This window comes from Prosopis cineraria, unplaced genomic scaffold (assembly GCF_029017545.1).
Source record: "Prosopis cineraria cultivar Desert tree isolate PC_DT_omini unplaced genomic scaffold, ASM2901754v1 PC4, whole genome shotgun sequence".
Classification (NCBI taxonomy): Eukaryota; Viridiplantae; Streptophyta; class Magnoliopsida; order Fabales; family Fabaceae; genus Prosopis; species Prosopis cineraria.
This window is the reverse complement of record NW_026555335.1, coordinates 40,004,206-40,021,232: the sequence shown is the minus strand read 5'-3', so window position 1 is coordinate 40,021,232 and position 17,027 is coordinate 40,004,206. Positions and strand designations below refer to the sequence as shown.

Below are 17,027 nucleotides of genomic sequence, written 5' to 3'. Positions count from 1 at the left end.
CATTACTTAAATAATTAAATTCTCAATTCAATTTAATACGTGTAAATTTAAAGTTTTTGGAGATTGATCTAAAAAAAAAGATGTTTATACGATAAAATCTCTTCAATATAAAAAGGAAAAGTGACATTGACTTGTTATAATTAGAGTGAAATAAATTGACAATAAAATATATTTTCAGGGGTAAAAATGATATTTGCATCTTAAATAAAAAAATTAAACAATAAATATTATTATTTTTTATACTAAACAAAGTTTTTTTTTTTTTATATTGATGCCAAATGCAACCGAGTCTAGCCTTGAAAACCAGGTCAATATCCCCTCACAAATTTGTGCCTGGCATCAAATGCAACTCGAAGTTCATCATTTTAAGGAAAGCTAAAAGAACTTTATTAGAGTTAATTAACCCTGACAATTGAATTACTATTCATAGTCAAGTGCTCGAGTAAGAAAGAAGATTGAACAAATCTATAGATAACAAAATTAAACGGAAAAGTAAGAAAGAGGACTCTATATCCGCTATGTCACTAACACAACTTTTTACAATCGAGTGCAGTTGCTTTTGAATTGGTAATTAATGATTAGAAAATGGGTTTAGAAGGGTGAGGTATTGTCAAAAAAGCTGAAATCCACATTATCAATGATTCAACAAGCAATCAATTTGAGATCAAATATTTGCATCTCTATTTGCTTTTGAATTGGTAACTAAATTATGGTTCTCAACAAATTTTAATTGAAAGTTGAAACCTTAATTTATTAAAAAAATTATGTTTTTTCAATTTTAATTTAATTAAATATTTTATATAAGTGCTTTAATAATAATAATTAAAATTTTAATATATTATTTTTTTTAAAAGAGCAATAAATAAAGTAAAGATATAATTGTAAAAATAATAATAAAAGTTACGCAATACTTTACATCTTGAACTAAATAAAACTTTTAAAAGATGTCTTATATTATAGTATACAAGGAGTATGACATAACACTCACACCCTCCTTAAATATAGTGCCTATTTTTTTAAAAAAATATTTGTTCTATTTATGATACCTCATTTAAAATTTTAGAATGTTTTATAAAAGATTCTATGCACCCTTATTCAGTGATTGTTCCTCAATCCTTAATAAATAATTTTATCATTGTAAAATATTTAATTGCGAATAGATTTTCAAAAGAAGAAAAAAATTTCACGATCTCTATAATTTGTCAACTGGATATTATATTTAAGAGCGATAAGTGTATTTCTCAACATTCATTGATTAGTTGACTCTGCACGAGAGCAATTCCAGCTAGATGCAAGTAAAAATGAGACCATGGCATCCGCAGGTACACGTGCGTGCAGAGAGTAAGATGTATACAAACGCAAGAGGCCAACAAAGGAAAGAAGATAAATATATGCACATATAACATAAATGGTTACTTTAATCACAAATAAACTTTAAGTGAACAGTTAAAAGATAAGCAAAAATACGAGAAAGATGGTGTCAGATATGTATTATTTTTTTTTTCTCAATATGTTGCCTATATAGCGGGTCGTCACATGTTGACAAGATCAGGTTCCACGTGCCCTTGATTATTTAATGACTCACACAGCCTTCTGAAGCTACTCTTCCCTCCCAAGTGTCTCCCTTCCGTCCCAAAAGAGTCTCTTTTGCCTTCCTTTAAATTCTTTATCAAGTTCCCTATTTATGATTCTGTCTGCAGACCAAGCATTCGTGACGAAGCAAAAACACATGATTACAATATCACAACATTAAAATAAATATCATTGCCTTTAGTTGAAGCTCTCTGGTGGCGGGTAGTAACATTCCATAGCTATAAAGACTTCGTTTTTACTTGATAGATTCCTTCACATCTTCTCTTTGCCTTGCCCCCGCGAACTTTCAAGAAATCATTTTGGGCTTTGGGCTTTGCTTGCGTTTGTTGCCATCCCTCTTTCTTCTCTCTCTCCCTTTCTCTTTCAAGCATGTGGGTTCCATGCTTTTGCCTCCCCAAGGAAATGCAAATCATCAATGAGTATTGATCTAGGGGCCTCACTTTTCGAGATGTGGTTCTGATTCTGAGCTGCAGAACAGCACACTCCAGAGCATGTCTTGTTTAGTTCCCTGTTTCATGTCAGCAATTCCATTTGCCATGCTAATCAGACCTCCAATGGTGTCCCTTTAGGGTTCTCTTCTGACGGTGGCTGCTGGAGTTTTCTGGTTGATGCATGTCTTGAGTATTTTTTATTTTCCCGTTATATCAAAAATGGAATCTGGAGTTGGGTTCCATTCTGGAGATGAGCTTAGATTGGACCCGAAGTGGCTAATTGATCCTAAGCTTCTATATGTCGGGCCCAGAATTGGAGAGGGAGCTCATGGCAAAGTCTACGAGGGCAAGTAAGTTTGTTTGTTTGTTTTTTTTTTTTTCGAAATTCAATATCTCATTTGTTCCGCAGAGTTTACAAATTCCATCTTGATGATCACTGATACTTGCTTGTTGGGTGTCAGCAAATCAATTATTGTCCACTGTTTGATTACTTAAGCCCTCATTCCATGTAATGCATTTCATTCCTTAGGCTTCAGATGAAGTAGTGATTTTGAAGGTTGAACATAATTTCAGCTTCTTTTCTTGATAGAAGTGGTCGCAGCAGCTTCTTCTGTGAGATTTGGGATTTTCTTTAACTGCTTCAGTATTGGATTTAGTTTAAGTTGCAGATATGCTACCCTACTTAATTGTTTTGTTGGTTTCGTTTCAGATACAAAAACCAGACAGTTGCAATTAAAATTTTGCATAAAGGGGAAACTGCAGAAGAAGTAGCCAAGAGGGAAGCGAGATTTGCTAGGGAGGTTGCAATGTTGTCTAGAGTTCAACACAAGAACTTGGTGAAGGTTGGACTTAGGTCTAGGCTCTCCCTGATTCTTGTCCTTTGTGCCAATTACTCATCAGTGAAGCAACAATAGATAAATTATCATTTAACAACGACTACTTTTAAGTCAACAACTGATAGTAAAAGCTGTCGCCGTGTTTATTAACAGTTTATTGGCACCTGCAAGGAGCCTACAATGGTGATAGTCACTGAAATCTTACTGGGAGGAACATTGCGTAAGTATTTGCTTAACATGCGACCAAAGTGCTTGGACATACATGTTGCTATTGGTTTTGCCCTTGATATTGCTCGTGCCATGGAGTGCCTGCACTCTCACGGGATCATTCATCGTGACCTGAAACCTGGTATAATTTCTTTGACTTTCTTTCTGCAATAAATCACTGCTTTTACATCAGACTGATAAGTTTAGTTCGCATGCTATTGTAGTTGCAACTTATGTTAACAGTGCACTAACTTCTCTGATAGGAGTCTTCTTTATGAAAAGTCATAATTTCACTATTATCCATGTTATGATCTCGTAAAATTTCTATGCAAGTAATGGACAAACTGCAAAAACTATGGAAGTATTAAGATATGCAATTTGGTTTCAAATTACTATCTTCCCAACCTCCCATTTCTGGTGGGGTAAGATGCTACCACCTTCTACCTGTAAATCTCTTCACGCTTTCAAGGTTCAGGTTACTTATTTGCAATTGTAATTAAACGGTTCTTATGGTTGCAAAGTTGCATTCACATTGACAATAGAATTTAAATCCTTAGTTAACAATATATTTTACGAGTTATCTCTTAGATGGCTTTTTCATCTTGCAGAGCAGTGAAGGAAGAACATGAAATAGCTCTGGAGGGTCATGTTTTTTTTATATATTCATATACAACTGGATTAACAAATTGTTAATTGCATATGCAAGCAGATTTGCCATCTAAGACTGAATACATCAAATAGAATTGATGGCGAATTAAAAAGAAACATCAAATAGAGTTAAAATCGATTAATTAGTGCAATATGTGATATAGAACTGTATGAATTTGTTCTCTTTTCTCCTTTATATTATTATCTCTCTGTAGAATTAGCATCATCATATCATATATTTACCACATCATTTCTATCATGGAAGGATTCAGATTATCGTTACAATTCCAATAAAATGAACTAGCAGTGGTTGGTAAGACATTCTATTCCCTCCCCCTTGGCTGTTGATTAATGATTCAAAGTTAATCCAACGGTTTCACTAAACTATCATGAACGCATTGATGGAGTATGATATTCATGAACTATAGCTTTCTGTTAAGGGAGGAGGTGTAATCAACCTTTTTATGAGGTACCAATTTTAGGAAAACTTCATGTATGATAAACCATTCTTTTAACATTCTCTAAACAACTCAATTATCTAAGCAGTCACAGCGTAACAAGATGAACAATTGTATCTATGTTCTGCTATGAGCTCTGCAGTACTGAACCTTGCTCATATTAATTTTATGACTTGTTGAAACATAAATCATATACATAATGAAAATATTCCTTAATCTTTTTTGTATGCAGAAAACTTACTCTTGACTGAAGACCAGAAAACAGTCAAGCTAGCAGATTTTGGATTAGCTAGAGAGGAGTCACTAACAGAGATGATGACTGCTGAAACAGGAACTTACCGTTGGATGGCTCCCGAGGTACTCTATTATGGAATGGATGTCCTTTCTCTGCATTTATCTTCTTATTTGAACGGTGATTATGTATGGAGAGGTGGAGACTGGCGTATGGAGTGATGACATCGATTGAAAATTGCAGTTGTATAGCACTGTCACACTGAAGCAGGGAGAGAAGAAGCATTACAACCATAAAGTGGATGCCTATAGCTTTGCAATTGTGCTGTGGGAGCTCTTACATAACAAAGTACCCTTTGAAGGCATGTCAAACCTCCAGGCAGCTTATGCGGCAGCCTTTAAAGTAAATTTCATCTGCTTTATTCTGTAGATGTTCTCATCTAATATCGTTTTCCTAAGCCCCTTGTATACTTTTTATAATTTATTTGCCTAATAATTTGAATTACTCCTTGTGTTTTCAGAATGTAAGACCCAGTGCAGAGAATCTCCCTGAAGAATTGGCTGTGATTTTAACTTCATGCTGGCAAGAAGACCCAAATGCCCGGCCCAACTTCACCCAGATAATCCAAATGCTGCTCAGTTATCTTTACACGGTTTCACCTCCTAAACCGGTGATTCCTTCAAGAATCTTCACTTCTGAGAATACCATCTTCTCACCAGAGTCCCCTGGCACGAGTTCTTTGATGGCTGAATGTGACAACGCTGGGGATACTCCTAGAGGAAAGGAGGAAATTAAGCCTAATGGCTTTCTTTGTTGCTTCAACCAATGCTTTTAATAATTGAATAAGAAGATAGATCGTCTTCAAGGGAGAAATCAAGGGAGAATAATAGATAAAAATGTGGTTAGGTAAGAGTCTAGTCCGCTACCGTGCATTTCAAGGGAGAAATCAACCAATGCTTTTGGAGATTGGTGAAATGTCCAGATCGATACCTTTACAGTTCGAGTGAAAATCAGTTCTCTTTTATCCCTGCCGTGCATTTCGTCTCATGTAGGATTTCAATCATACCAATTAGCGTAATCATGTAGCAATGTAGCAAGAGTTCCATCTAGCGCTAAATTATAACTCGTATGGTGGTAACATTGTGCTCTGCACATTCTGTCACGGTGGGGAGCATTCTTGATGCCACGAGATCAAAGTAACATGATGCTTTAAGTTTTACGTTGAGTAGTATGAGTTGTCCAATAGAATACTCAGGTAGGGTGATTCCCTCTTGAGAGATGATTCGCCATCCCACTTTTGCATGTCATTTGCGTTTAGTTTGGTGGCTCATGATTGGTATGAGGACTCTAACCATCCGAAAGCTAATTGAAGTGTTGCAGGGTGTCAATGTAGCCACTAAGATATCGACTTTTCAACAGCAGCCAATCAATAGGAATAAGATCATATGGGATGTTTGAGTCAAACACTGAATAGCATGAGTTGTCTAACATAATCCTTGAATCGTAGATCTTAGGAGACATTTCTTTCGTTTTCAGTTTTCTTTTTCGCATGGGTGCATAGCAGTAGCAAATAAAACATATTAAGAGGAGTCAAGGAGAATTCTGGATACCCATGTTTGATGTTCACTTTCGTTTCAGTATTCACTTTATGGGCCATAGCTGAAGATCCAGACAAGGTAGCATCTGCTAGCGTTTTATGTTTTAGAGCTGACCCACTGTAGGCTTATTTTGTCACACCGAGATTGTGAAGACCAAATGAAGGATTATTCATTCATCTTAAATGTGTGATGCTTTTCTCCTCGCAAGTGGAAGCTTTGTATCTTTCCAAATGAAGACTTCTCTGAAATTAAAACTGGTTGGAGTGTAGAACAAATCAGCATGTAATGATTATGCTCACTGAAGAGATAAATCGCCAACCAAGGAACGAATGGAGAAACTGAACTAAAATTAACATGCATCTAAAGAAGTAACTAGGAAGCAGTCCAATTGGGGCTTCTTTTAACAATTACAGGCAGGACAAGAACAGCCTAAGTAAACCCCTTTCTAGCCCCCAATCTAGAACCAACGAAAATTTGGCCTGCATTATTCATCATCTTGATCGTGACTATGAAGGTGCTTTGAGTTTACCAGTAATCATTGCAGGAACATGATCCCCCCCGGAAATGATGGAAACGATTCCTATCTCTGATAACGACTTCTCTGTTATACACCTTTGATATTATCTTCATAGCATTGTGGCAATCGGTACAAATTCTAAGATTTTTTGATATTCTAATTGTAGAACCCGGCTTAGTATTGACAAGACCAAATGCAATAGCCAGCTTCTCGCTATGGTGAGACAAAGAAGTTTCTCTAGCTTCCTCCTCTGCATCTATCCTTGCATCGCCCATGTTCGGCTCATATCCAGCTAACTTAATCCTTTTGATCATATCGTCAGTTGCTCTGTATATCTCTTTTGAATGAGAATGTTCATCGTCTTCAGAAAAGAACTCATGAACTACCCCTTGCAGTTCAATCAAGCTACAACCAGGTGATTTCTTAATTCCCATTTCTCTCATCTGAGACCTCACTTTCAAAGCATCCTCACTCCTTCCCGCTAGAGCATATATGGTGGATAGAAGTATATAATCCCCACTATGAGCCGGCTCCAATTGCACTATCTGTCTAAATGATTCTTCACCGATTGGAACATTTTTATGCGCTCTACAAGAAGCCAAAAGTGTTCTCCAAACTATTACATTTGGTTCCAAAGGCATGTTTTTCATAAACTGAAATGCCTCATCCAGTAAACCCGCGCGACCAAGAATATCAACCATACAACCATAATGTTCTATCCTTGGTTCAATTCCATAATCCTTGTTCATACTGAGGAATAGTGTTCGACCTTCCTCGACTAGACCCACGTGACTACAGGCAGAAAGAACGCCGATAAAAGTCACATCATTTGGTTTAACTTTTGCTTGCTGCATCAATTGGAAAAACTCAAGAGCTCTTCTTCCCTCGCCATTACTAGCTAGCCCTTGGATAATCGCTGTCCAGGAGATGATACTTTTGGTCGTCATTTTTTCAAAAACTTCAACAGCACTGTCTATTAGCCCACATTTTGCATAGAAGTCTATGAGAGCAGTCCCAAGAGTGACAGTGAGCTTCAGTTTCTTTTTCTTGATATAGAAATGAACCCATTTACCAGTCTCCAGAGCTCCAAGAACCCCGCAAGAGTAAAGCACACTAACCATAGTAACCTCGTTAGGATCGACATTAGCTTTTTGCATCTCATTAAACAAAGCAAGAGCCTCATAGCATCTATTTGCCTGACCGTACCCATATATCATGGCACTCCATGCAACAACATCTTTCTGCTTCATTTGATCAAACAGTATTCTAGCTGCGTCCACCTGACCACATTTTGCGTACATATCAAGAAGCGAAGTTATCAAATTAGTATTCCCCTTCAGTCCATTTGCCTCAATATATTGAGCAATCCACTCTCCCAAATCCAGATTAGCTACTCTACCACACGCCGTTAAAGCAGTAATCATCGTCACCTCATCAAACCCGACATTCATTTCCAGCATCTTAAGAAACAAGCTCACAATCTCCTCCCAGCATCCGTTCTTTGCATACCCAGCTAACATTGCATTCCAAGCAACAAGATCTCGTTCAGGCATTCCATCGAACACCATCCGAGCAACCTGGATGTCGGAACATATTGCGTACATATGAATGAGCGTATTCTCGACAAACCCATACGACTGTAACCCACGTTTCACAACATGGGCATGAATCTGTTGGCCTTCGACCAATCCTCTGAATTTGGAGCAAGCTTTGAAGACACTGGAGAAAGTGAACTCATCGGGATGTACCGCGCTGGCACACATTTGCTTGAACAAAAGAAGGGCTTCGTCAGGGGATTGCTGGTAGGTGAGGGCTCTGATAATGACATTGTAAGCGGAAGATTTGGGTTCCTCGATTTTGCGAAAAATGGAGAGCGCGTAGTCCAAAGCGTTGGGAAGAATAATGGCGGCGGATTCGAGGAGGTTTTCGGTGAGGGAAGGGTTGAAGATGAGGCGGGTTTTGATGAGATGGGCATGGATTTGGTTGAGGTCCCTGCGGCTCCTGCATTTCTGAAGGATTGTGGATTTAGGGTTTTCAGCGAATTGGGGGATGGTGGTTGTGCAAGTTATGGTTTTGGCGGGAACCAGATATCCTGGAATCGCCGCCATTATGCGTTTGGCAGTTGTTACTCGTTAGCCGTGAATGGCAGCAAGAAAACGTCTGCGGAATAGAACTTCGCTCAACGACATCGTTTTCTGCTCCATTCTGTGTAATATTGTCATGCAAGGTAATGTCACATGGCCGACATTCACTCTTATTTTTGTTTTTTGTTTTAAGAGTCGACAGTGATAAAAGTCATTTATATAATTCATATGATTAATTTGTACAATTATTTTGTTATTACTCTGATAATTAAAAGCAATTCAATAATTTGGCTTTCAAGAAAAACTTGTTTTTGCATAGCAAGATTAAAAATATATGAAAAGAGAAACACATATATATATTCTTGTTTGGATTAAATATGAAACACCACTCAAATAGGTCACGAAACTAGTTGGGCTGAGTAATCAAAACGTCAAGCCCAATATAAATAAAAGAGGCCGGTCCCAAAGTTCTATAAAGTCCATAATAAATAAATATGTCAAAATTCCATCAGTTTCAAATATTAGACTATTAGCACAAAGAGACGATCCTAAATAATGTCGAAATCTACGCCCAAGTAGTTCGGTGAAATGGATTGCTTATCAAAATGGAGAGATCGTGTCATAAGTTTTGCGGGATTCTTGATTCTTCGGTAGAACGTGTTAAGTCTCAAAGAAAAGGTTTCTGTTATGAGACACTATAAATAGAAAGAAGAAAAACAAAGAAATTCAATCAACACTCGATCAAAACTTGCATAATTTATATTTACTAGTCCTTTTTAGTTCTTATTTTTTAGTCTGTAATTTTCAAATACTTTAATTAAATTACACGCTTGTTTTACCAAAACCTGCTGTCTTTTTACATCCGAGCGCACTGTGGTAAGGGAACTTGGGACCCTTTTCGTTATCTATTGAGACCCAGCATCTCTGGCATGCCTGATATTTATTGTTCAATCACGAACAATTTTGTGGCACGCTCGGTGGGACCTGTGTAAACAAAGATGGTAAGGACGCGAAAAGACAAAAGGACTGATAAAACAGGTGCTAGTTCTCACGAACCAGAAGGGATCTCTACGCATGTAGGATCAGAACACTTATCGCCCGATGCTGGAGCAGCTGAACACTTATCATCAGGGAAGGGCTCTCGTTGAAGGTTGGGAAAGTAGGCTGTTGTTCACAACTTTAAAAACCAGATGGGCCCAATAAAGTTGTTGAAGGGCTTCTTGATCAGCGACTCCCTCATGCTGTCATAGAGACGGCATAGAAACATAGTCCCCAAGGCTATTTGATTGTCGCAAAGTAGGGACTGGGCGATCCTTAGATGTAGCTGCACGAGCTTCCCTCCCCTCGGGGCCAAGATCCATTAGCTTAGTAAGATCCAGATGAAGATCAGGTGCTCTATGGTAGTGATGGGCTCAGTGGCTGGCTTCTTGGAGAATAGCTCCATAATCTTTGTATAGGAGCCCGTGCCCCTGATCTTGTTTTCCAAATCAGCAAAAATGGTGGTATAGGAGTCGTGCTTCTCGGGGATTGCGTAGAAGTTCTCCTCCCCGATGATGGGCAGCCTCAAGAACATGAAGACGTCCTATAATGTGAGGGACATCTGGCTAAGCTCGAAGATAAAGGCATTGTAGCTTGGAGCCCAGACACTAAGAAAGGATGTGAGAAGGTCTACGGGGATGCCAATGTCAGCTAGAGGCAGCCAAAATTAGGTAGTATAGACCCATCTCCTTCCACAGAGGTGTATGATCTGACTTTAAATGCCTCACCCAGTTGACCTAGGCACAAGGAGACTGGGGTCAGTTCTTGAGTTTTCTGCAGGATGACTTAGGGAAGGTCGAGGTCGTCTGGGCCAACACCAGGTTATAAAGAGAGGTCAGTGGCCATGGATTCAGTTGCGTGGGAGCGATGACGTCGGACAGGTCAGGAGAAATCGTCAGATACCCGATGTCGCTTTTGTTGGAGATTTGGAAACTCCAAGGCAAAGTGCTGGACAAAAAGGAAGAACAGTTAGAGCACTTTTCAATAAAATAGAAGGGCTAAACACGAGAAGTGAGAAACTTATCAAAAAGCTAGTGATGCGTGGAATAACGAACCCTCTTGAAAAGAAATGAACGATTATGAGAATAGAAAACCAGTCTAAAGGAAAAAAGGGTCTTTCAGACCATGAAATACATACCATTACGAGCCTGCCTAGTGGGTTTACTAGGTTCCGGATAGTCACCAGAGAATCCAGAAAACTACCAACGAAAATAGAAGAGGGTGTTGCGGTAGAAGAAACAGCAAAAGTAGACGAAGCCATTTGAGAGTTAGGGTAGGAGAAATTTTAGCAGACTGAAGACTTAAAGTTCAAGAAATGGCAAAGAAAGCAAGAAAAGTAACCAGAATCTGCAAACAAGTTTATATCGACAAAGGGGGCTCAGAAATGAAGCGACGTTTATATTTTTTTCAAACATGCCACATGATTTATGTTACCAGCCATTGGCACACGGGGGGCATTGTTTGGGCTAAATATGAAATGTCACTCAAATAGGTCACGAGACTAGTTGGGTTGAGCAATCGAAATGTCAAACCCAATATAAACAAAGGAGGCCGACCTCAAAACTCAATAAAGTTCACAACAAATAAACATGTCGAAATCCTGTCAGCTTCAAATATCAGACCGTTAGCACAAAGACATAATCCTACGTAATGCTAAAATCTACGCCCAAGTAGTTCGGTGAAATGGGCTGCTTATCAAAATGGAGAGACCGTGCCATAAGTTTTGCGGGATTCTTGATTTTTCGGTAGAACGTGTTAAGTTTCAAAGAAAAGGCTTCTGTTATGAGACACTATAAATAGAAAGAAGAAAAATAGAGAAATTCAATCAACACTCGATCAAAACTTGCATAATTTATATTTACTAGTCCTTTGTAGTTCTTATTTTTTAGTCTGTAATTTTCAAACACTTCAATTAAATTACACGCTTGTTTTACCAAAGCATACTATCTTTTCACATCCGAGCAAACTGCGGTAAGAAAACTCAAGACCCCTTTTGTTATCTATTGAGACCCAGCGTCTCTGGCACGCCTGATATTTATTGTTCAATCACGAGCAATTCTAAATAAATTTTTTATGTAACTAACGGGATTTTCTTAAAGATTTATTGTTATTTACATTTTAAAATTATACAATTGAATTGACTAAGGTTAATGACTAAAGTTTTATCAATGTTATTTGAATCTAGAAATAAGTATAGGCTTGAAATATAGTCCTGTAAATATGTATACATGTGACTCAACTCATATAAATTTAATGTTATTAAAAAAAAGGGGGAGTTTGTTTAACTTGCAAGTGGCAAGTTATGTGTCTTATATTGTTAGATCCTTGGCAACTGATAAGATCGGTTCTCGAAGGAGTAAAATGTGAACTGATGTGATCTTTTCTAAAGGGTTAATGTTTATTCGTTATAAACCAGTAAAAGTAAGAATAAATTCAGAAAATAATTCCAATCTCAAAGATAATTTAATTTAATTTCAATTAAAAAAGTGTTTCGTGGTTGTGATTTAAAACAAAATTCCGTGGCAACCCTTTAATCACATTTTGCGGATAATGATTCGTTTGTCTCTTATCCACCTCATATGCTAGGCTAATCCTATGGCTACAATTTTAGAATCTATGGGTTGTCACTAAATATCATCATGTTATTCTCATATTTCACATGATATTAGAGCCATCAATACAAGCTAAGCCGTCAAGCTACCGGTATAGTCTAACATTTTAAATTTCTGACCTTGGAAAAATGTTAATTTTTTGTAAATGAATTTTTAGACGTACCCTTACAAGCTTGTTAAACAGAAATTTGAGCTCAAACCAAGGTTGGCCTTTAAGACCATATAATATTTATTCAGTTAATATGTAGATATCATTACTCACTATGTTTGTTAATCCGTCAGTCACCTCACTTCAACTTACTCTATTTCTGTAGCTTCATTTAGTCGAAATTATTGATTTTTTTTTGAAGATTATTGATATAGCAAAATAGCATAATTGAAATTGTTTGGTTTATTTTATTCTTGAAATTAATATATGAAATGGAACAATTTGTTAAATTATGTATTTGCAAAATTAGAAATTTAAATTAAAAAAATTTGACGTCTTCTAGGCCAAGTCTTGAGTCATGTCAATAGGGCCTAACTTAAAAGATATGATCAATTTAAAATATGTAAATTTATGAGTTTGAGTTCTTAAAAGCCTCACTGATCTTATTTACAACTCTATTGACATATATGAGGTTATTCATAACTAACAGTTATAGATTATTATTATTATTATTCTTATTCTTACTTGGATAACAGTTAGAGATCATACATGTAGACTTTTCAGAGATTTGAAAATCTAATGTATTCGTAATACTTGGTGTTAGTATGAGTTGTGTGGAAAATGACATGCAAATTGCGGAAAGAATAAATTTTGAAGGGATGTCGGCATCAGTGGAGGAACATGTTACTTCTGCGACCCAAACTAATGTACCCTCCTCTATTCTCTGCGTCCTTATCACCGCCGCTGCTCTTACCTGTGTTCATCACTCTCAGTGAAAATGGAATCCACCATTTTCCAGATTTCAGGTGGAATCTACTGTGTGAAAGTGACCAAAGCCCAAGGGAATTAGATTCAATCTCAATCCCATCCATTTGAGGAGAATAAATCCAATTACACCTTAAGCAAATTAAATACCCCACAGCTCATACCTGCCTATAAGTATCACCCTGCCTTGGCAGCTTCTTAATCGTGGCTTGTGCTCTGTGATTCATAGAGATCGATCGCATAGCAAAAATGTTGAACTCTCGTGACTACCACAACCACATTTCACATGTGCACAGGACTCCCAGTGTTCTCACTGATGTCCCCAGGTACCCAAACGCCTACGCGGCCTTCAACAAGACGGTCGTCTACGAGGAAGACGAGGGACCTCACCACCACCACCACCACGACCCCCCAAATGAAAGAGAGAGGGTTGAGGTTGTAGAGTATAAGCGAGCTGACAACTATGGCAACACTGAAGTCGTCTATGAGGAGGCTGACCGATATGATGCCGAGGCTGACCGATATGGTAACCCCAGGAGGACCAAGTTGTACAAGTGGAAGACCTACAGGGACTAGGCTCACCAGTCACCACACCAACATGCATGCCTTATCTACTACAACTAGCTTTTGCTAGCCAGGTCCTATGTTATCAATAAACCAATCCCCATTACTAAATAGATGCTTATATCAATAAATTGCCTGTCTAGCTTACACCGGTGTTGTATCCCACACTACTCTTCTAAATATGGCTTGTTACTATTACTAATTAATAAGAAAGCATATGTGCTCTAGCTTTATAATCTTAATGACTTTCATCCATCCAGCATGTATAATTCCATTCAAAACTCGTCTTCAGGACTCTCAGCTATCTATATGAACATCAACTACGTATAAGGTGTTGATCTTGCATCAAGTTCTACAGATGACAGCTGAAGTAAAAATAATTTAGTACATATTGAGTTTCAATTCTAACACTTCATATCTGACCAAATGAAAAGGCTGCCGTTCTATATCCCATTGGACAAGCTGTAGGTTCTTGAGCTACCATGGAACCAATTTACGGGTAATTTCAAGATTAAGTCACCACCCCCGTGTGAAAGTATTTTCAAATACCAAATTGAAAAGGCTTTCCATATGCAGAAATGGTCACCGTCTATTAATTAAAAACAGAGGATTTGGATTGGCAAAGTTATCATGTTGATGTAAGAATGGAAAACTCAGGCATTGCTAACATGAGTAACATATGCAGACTTTGAATGTACAATACGATGAAAAATTGACCAGAGATTTTTATAATTCTTCACTGGTTTTTCCAGAATAATTAACAAAAAGCACGGTTTCCTTCTATGAAATGTCCAAACTAGAGAAGGAAAAGAATTTTCAGATATCAAACTTCAAGTGTTATTTTCGCGCGGAACTTCCTTGTCCTTAAATCTCCGAGAAGACATTTGATTGAACAGATTCCTAAGGCTATTCTTACTCTCCTGCCTACGCCTCCTATGGAATCGACTCAAACTCGAAGCCGAAAAGGGGTCATCAGTATCTAAACCTAAAGCTGTCTCTAACCTTCGGGAGACAGTGACGAGCTCGTAAGAGTCCCAAAGTGATTGATTGAAATCCCAGGCGGGAGCAACGCTGAGTTCCTCCATAGTCGAAGATCTAGTCGTCAATGCTTGAGGGTGAAATCTGGAAGGCTTGCCTTCGAAATTTCGACGACGTGCGTCGAATTCACTGATGGGCCTAGAATTGCCGGAATGGCTGTACCAAGCCTGAGCGACGGCTTTGAGGATTTCCAAGTCTCGCTGCTGCTGCAGATGATGATGATAATGATCAAGCTCTGGGTCTTTCTTCATGGCGTATTCCACGAGGAAGCATCATGTTCATGGGGACATGCTGCTTTCGAGAAAATTAGGCCTCATGAGAATTCAGGAAAGGGATAAGCCGCGGACGACGGAACATGATGCCTTGCTTATCCTCACTCTTGTTATGCTCACCACTCAGAGGCGCCATAGTGAGCAATTCTACACTTGATAATGCAGTGCCATCTTAATCCCTCTTCACGTGGATGTAACGCTCAATTCTTTTTTTTTTTTGGGCCAATGCACTAATTCTTCTTTTTTGGGGCCAGAGCATAATTCTTAATTTAGCTCAAAAAAATTCAATTTATAGATCATACATGCAAATATTAAAAATGTGTGGTCATTTTTTTAATTGAATATAAATAAATTAATTTATTTAGAATTAAAATATTAAAAGTTTAAAGGTATAATTGACAGAATTATTATGCAGAAACTAAAGTAATATTCAAAATTTGTTCTGTGGTTGAATTATAGAAATCACATACCTAAGTTTTCCGTTCCAGAGAATCACGAGTAAATTTCTGACATTGACAATCTAAAAGATCATTACTAATATCAACCTATTGATATCAGGAAGTAAAAAATGTTATCAATCTGAAAGGTCACACAACTAATGCATTGACTCTTGGAACCCCCTAACCCATCGCAATTATTGATTTGAAGTACACTTTCGCAAATTAGTTTCTTTATTTTTCAAAATTGATATGTATGAGAAAATATTAAGGCTTGTGACTTACTTCCTCTTATCCTATTTATAAGGTAAACGGAAAAGAATTTTTTTTATCCTATTTATAAATCACATCATTGAATTTTCATTATAAATTTTTTTTATCCTTCATTAAATGTTGGACAAAAAAAAATATGTTATTGAAATGTATATATTTAATAAGGACAAAGTTGAGAACTTATTAAATTTTAAGATAAAATTAATTAGTTTTAAAATTTTTCTTAATGCTGGTAAAACATGTCAGAAGTGACTTATGAATAAAATCAAAAGAGTAGTTACAATTGATTATATGCTTTGTATACTATACGTGAATGTAATTGGTTAGGGACAACCTTCATTCCATTGCAATATCACCTGTCTCTAATCCAGGACTGGCCTTCCTACATCATCTTGCTACCCAGAACTTATTGTCGTCTTCTTTTGTTTTTGGAAATCAAAATTGCCTGAATTTTGCTTCATGGGCTCAGTAAGGATGAAAGGACCACACGAGAAGCTAAGCATTGATGCCCAAACTCTTCGGCTTTAATGAACAGATTTTTTATGCAAAAGAAAATTTTTTGGAGTGTGGGAAAGGCTTTTAGAAGCTTATTATTTTTCTTCTTCCCTTGGATGCATCTTAACAACTATTAAATAGTTTTAACTCTAAGTAAAGTTCTAAATTAACTTATACTGCGTTTGTTTTAGCTCTTGGAAAAGTTCTCTCTTTCTTTTTTAGGCTAAAAGTTCTGGGTAAAGTTCTAAATCAACTTTCACTGCACTGTTGACTATGCTCTTGCGAGCTTGCAGTTTAATATATACATATGATCACAAGCAAAGGTTGTTATGGGTTTGCTCTTCAATTTTAATGATCCTTTTTTTTTTTTGGGTCGTCGAACCAGTAAACTGTGGCAGCATTTGTGCAATTACATGTATGCCTATATCCATGGTCTTGCGTGGCAGACAATATGCATAATTAGTAATTTTGACTGCTGTAAAGTATAAATAATCATTCTTTGTCATGCCTTTGCATGGCTCCGCTGTGACCGGAAAGACATGTTCTATGGAAAGCATATTGGCCCAGAAGAAATTAGTAATTACCATATCTAGGTGCAATAAGCTTAATATATATAATAGTTTATCCAATTCTTTTGCTTATGCTACCCAAAAGAAAAGAACAGAAATGGAAATAACCAGGTTTCTGTATTAACTTCATTCAGATACCAGCAATCCTAGGTGGTCTAAGTTTTTTTTTTTTAATAGGAGCAGGAAATTTAATCACTTAAAGAAGGCACAGT

At 37.2% G+C, this 17,027-nt stretch overlaps 4 protein-coding genes across 5 annotated transcripts; 2 read left to right on the top strand and 2 right to left on the bottom strand.

Annotated features, from left to right (window-relative positions):
• Positions 1-1,612: 1,612 nt before the first annotated feature.
• Positions 1,613-5,694, top strand: LOC129308560 (serine/threonine-protein kinase STY13). Of its 2 annotated transcripts, none has more exons than XM_054949755.1 (6): positions 1,613-2,374; positions 2,734-2,877; positions 3,014-3,209; positions 4,406-4,530; positions 4,649-4,807; positions 4,926-5,694. In XM_054949755.1, exons 3-6 carry the CDS (start codon positions 3,041-3,043, stop codon positions 5,238-5,240), a joined length of 768 nt encoding a protein of 255 aa, XP_054805730.1. In that variant the 5' UTR covers positions 1,613-2,374; positions 2,734-2,877; positions 3,014-3,040; the 3' UTR covers positions 5,241-5,694. The 2 variants fall into 2 exon arrangements, with proteins under 2 accessions (XP_054805730.1, XP_054805729.1); XM_054949754.1 differs by having other exon boundaries at positions 1,614-2,374; positions 2,734-2,866.
• On the bottom strand, positions 4,210-8,896 carry LOC129308559 (pentatricopeptide repeat-containing protein At1g08070, chloroplastic-like). The gene has a single exon (XM_054949753.1). It carries the CDS (start codon positions 8,626-8,628, stop codon positions 6,529-6,531), a length of 2,100 nt encoding a protein of 699 aa, XP_054805728.1. The 5' UTR covers positions 8,629-8,896; the 3' UTR covers positions 4,210-6,528.
• Positions 8,897-13,361: 4,465 nt separating this feature from the next.
• Positions 13,362-13,973, top strand: LOC129307675 (uncharacterized). The gene has a single exon (XM_054948532.1). The coding sequence runs from the start codon at positions 13,417-13,419 to the stop codon at positions 13,741-13,743; it is 327 nt and encodes a 108-aa protein (XP_054804507.1). The 5' UTR covers positions 13,362-13,416; the 3' UTR covers positions 13,744-13,973.
• A 463-nt stretch (positions 13,974-14,436) lies between these two features.
• Positions 14,437-15,187, bottom strand: LOC129307674 (uncharacterized). Its single transcript, XM_054948531.1, has one exon. The coding sequence runs from the start codon at positions 15,018-15,020 to the stop codon at positions 14,562-14,564; it is 459 nt and encodes a 152-aa protein (XP_054804506.1). The 5' UTR covers positions 15,021-15,187; the 3' UTR covers positions 14,437-14,561.
• Positions 15,188-17,027: the final 1,840 nt, after the last annotated feature.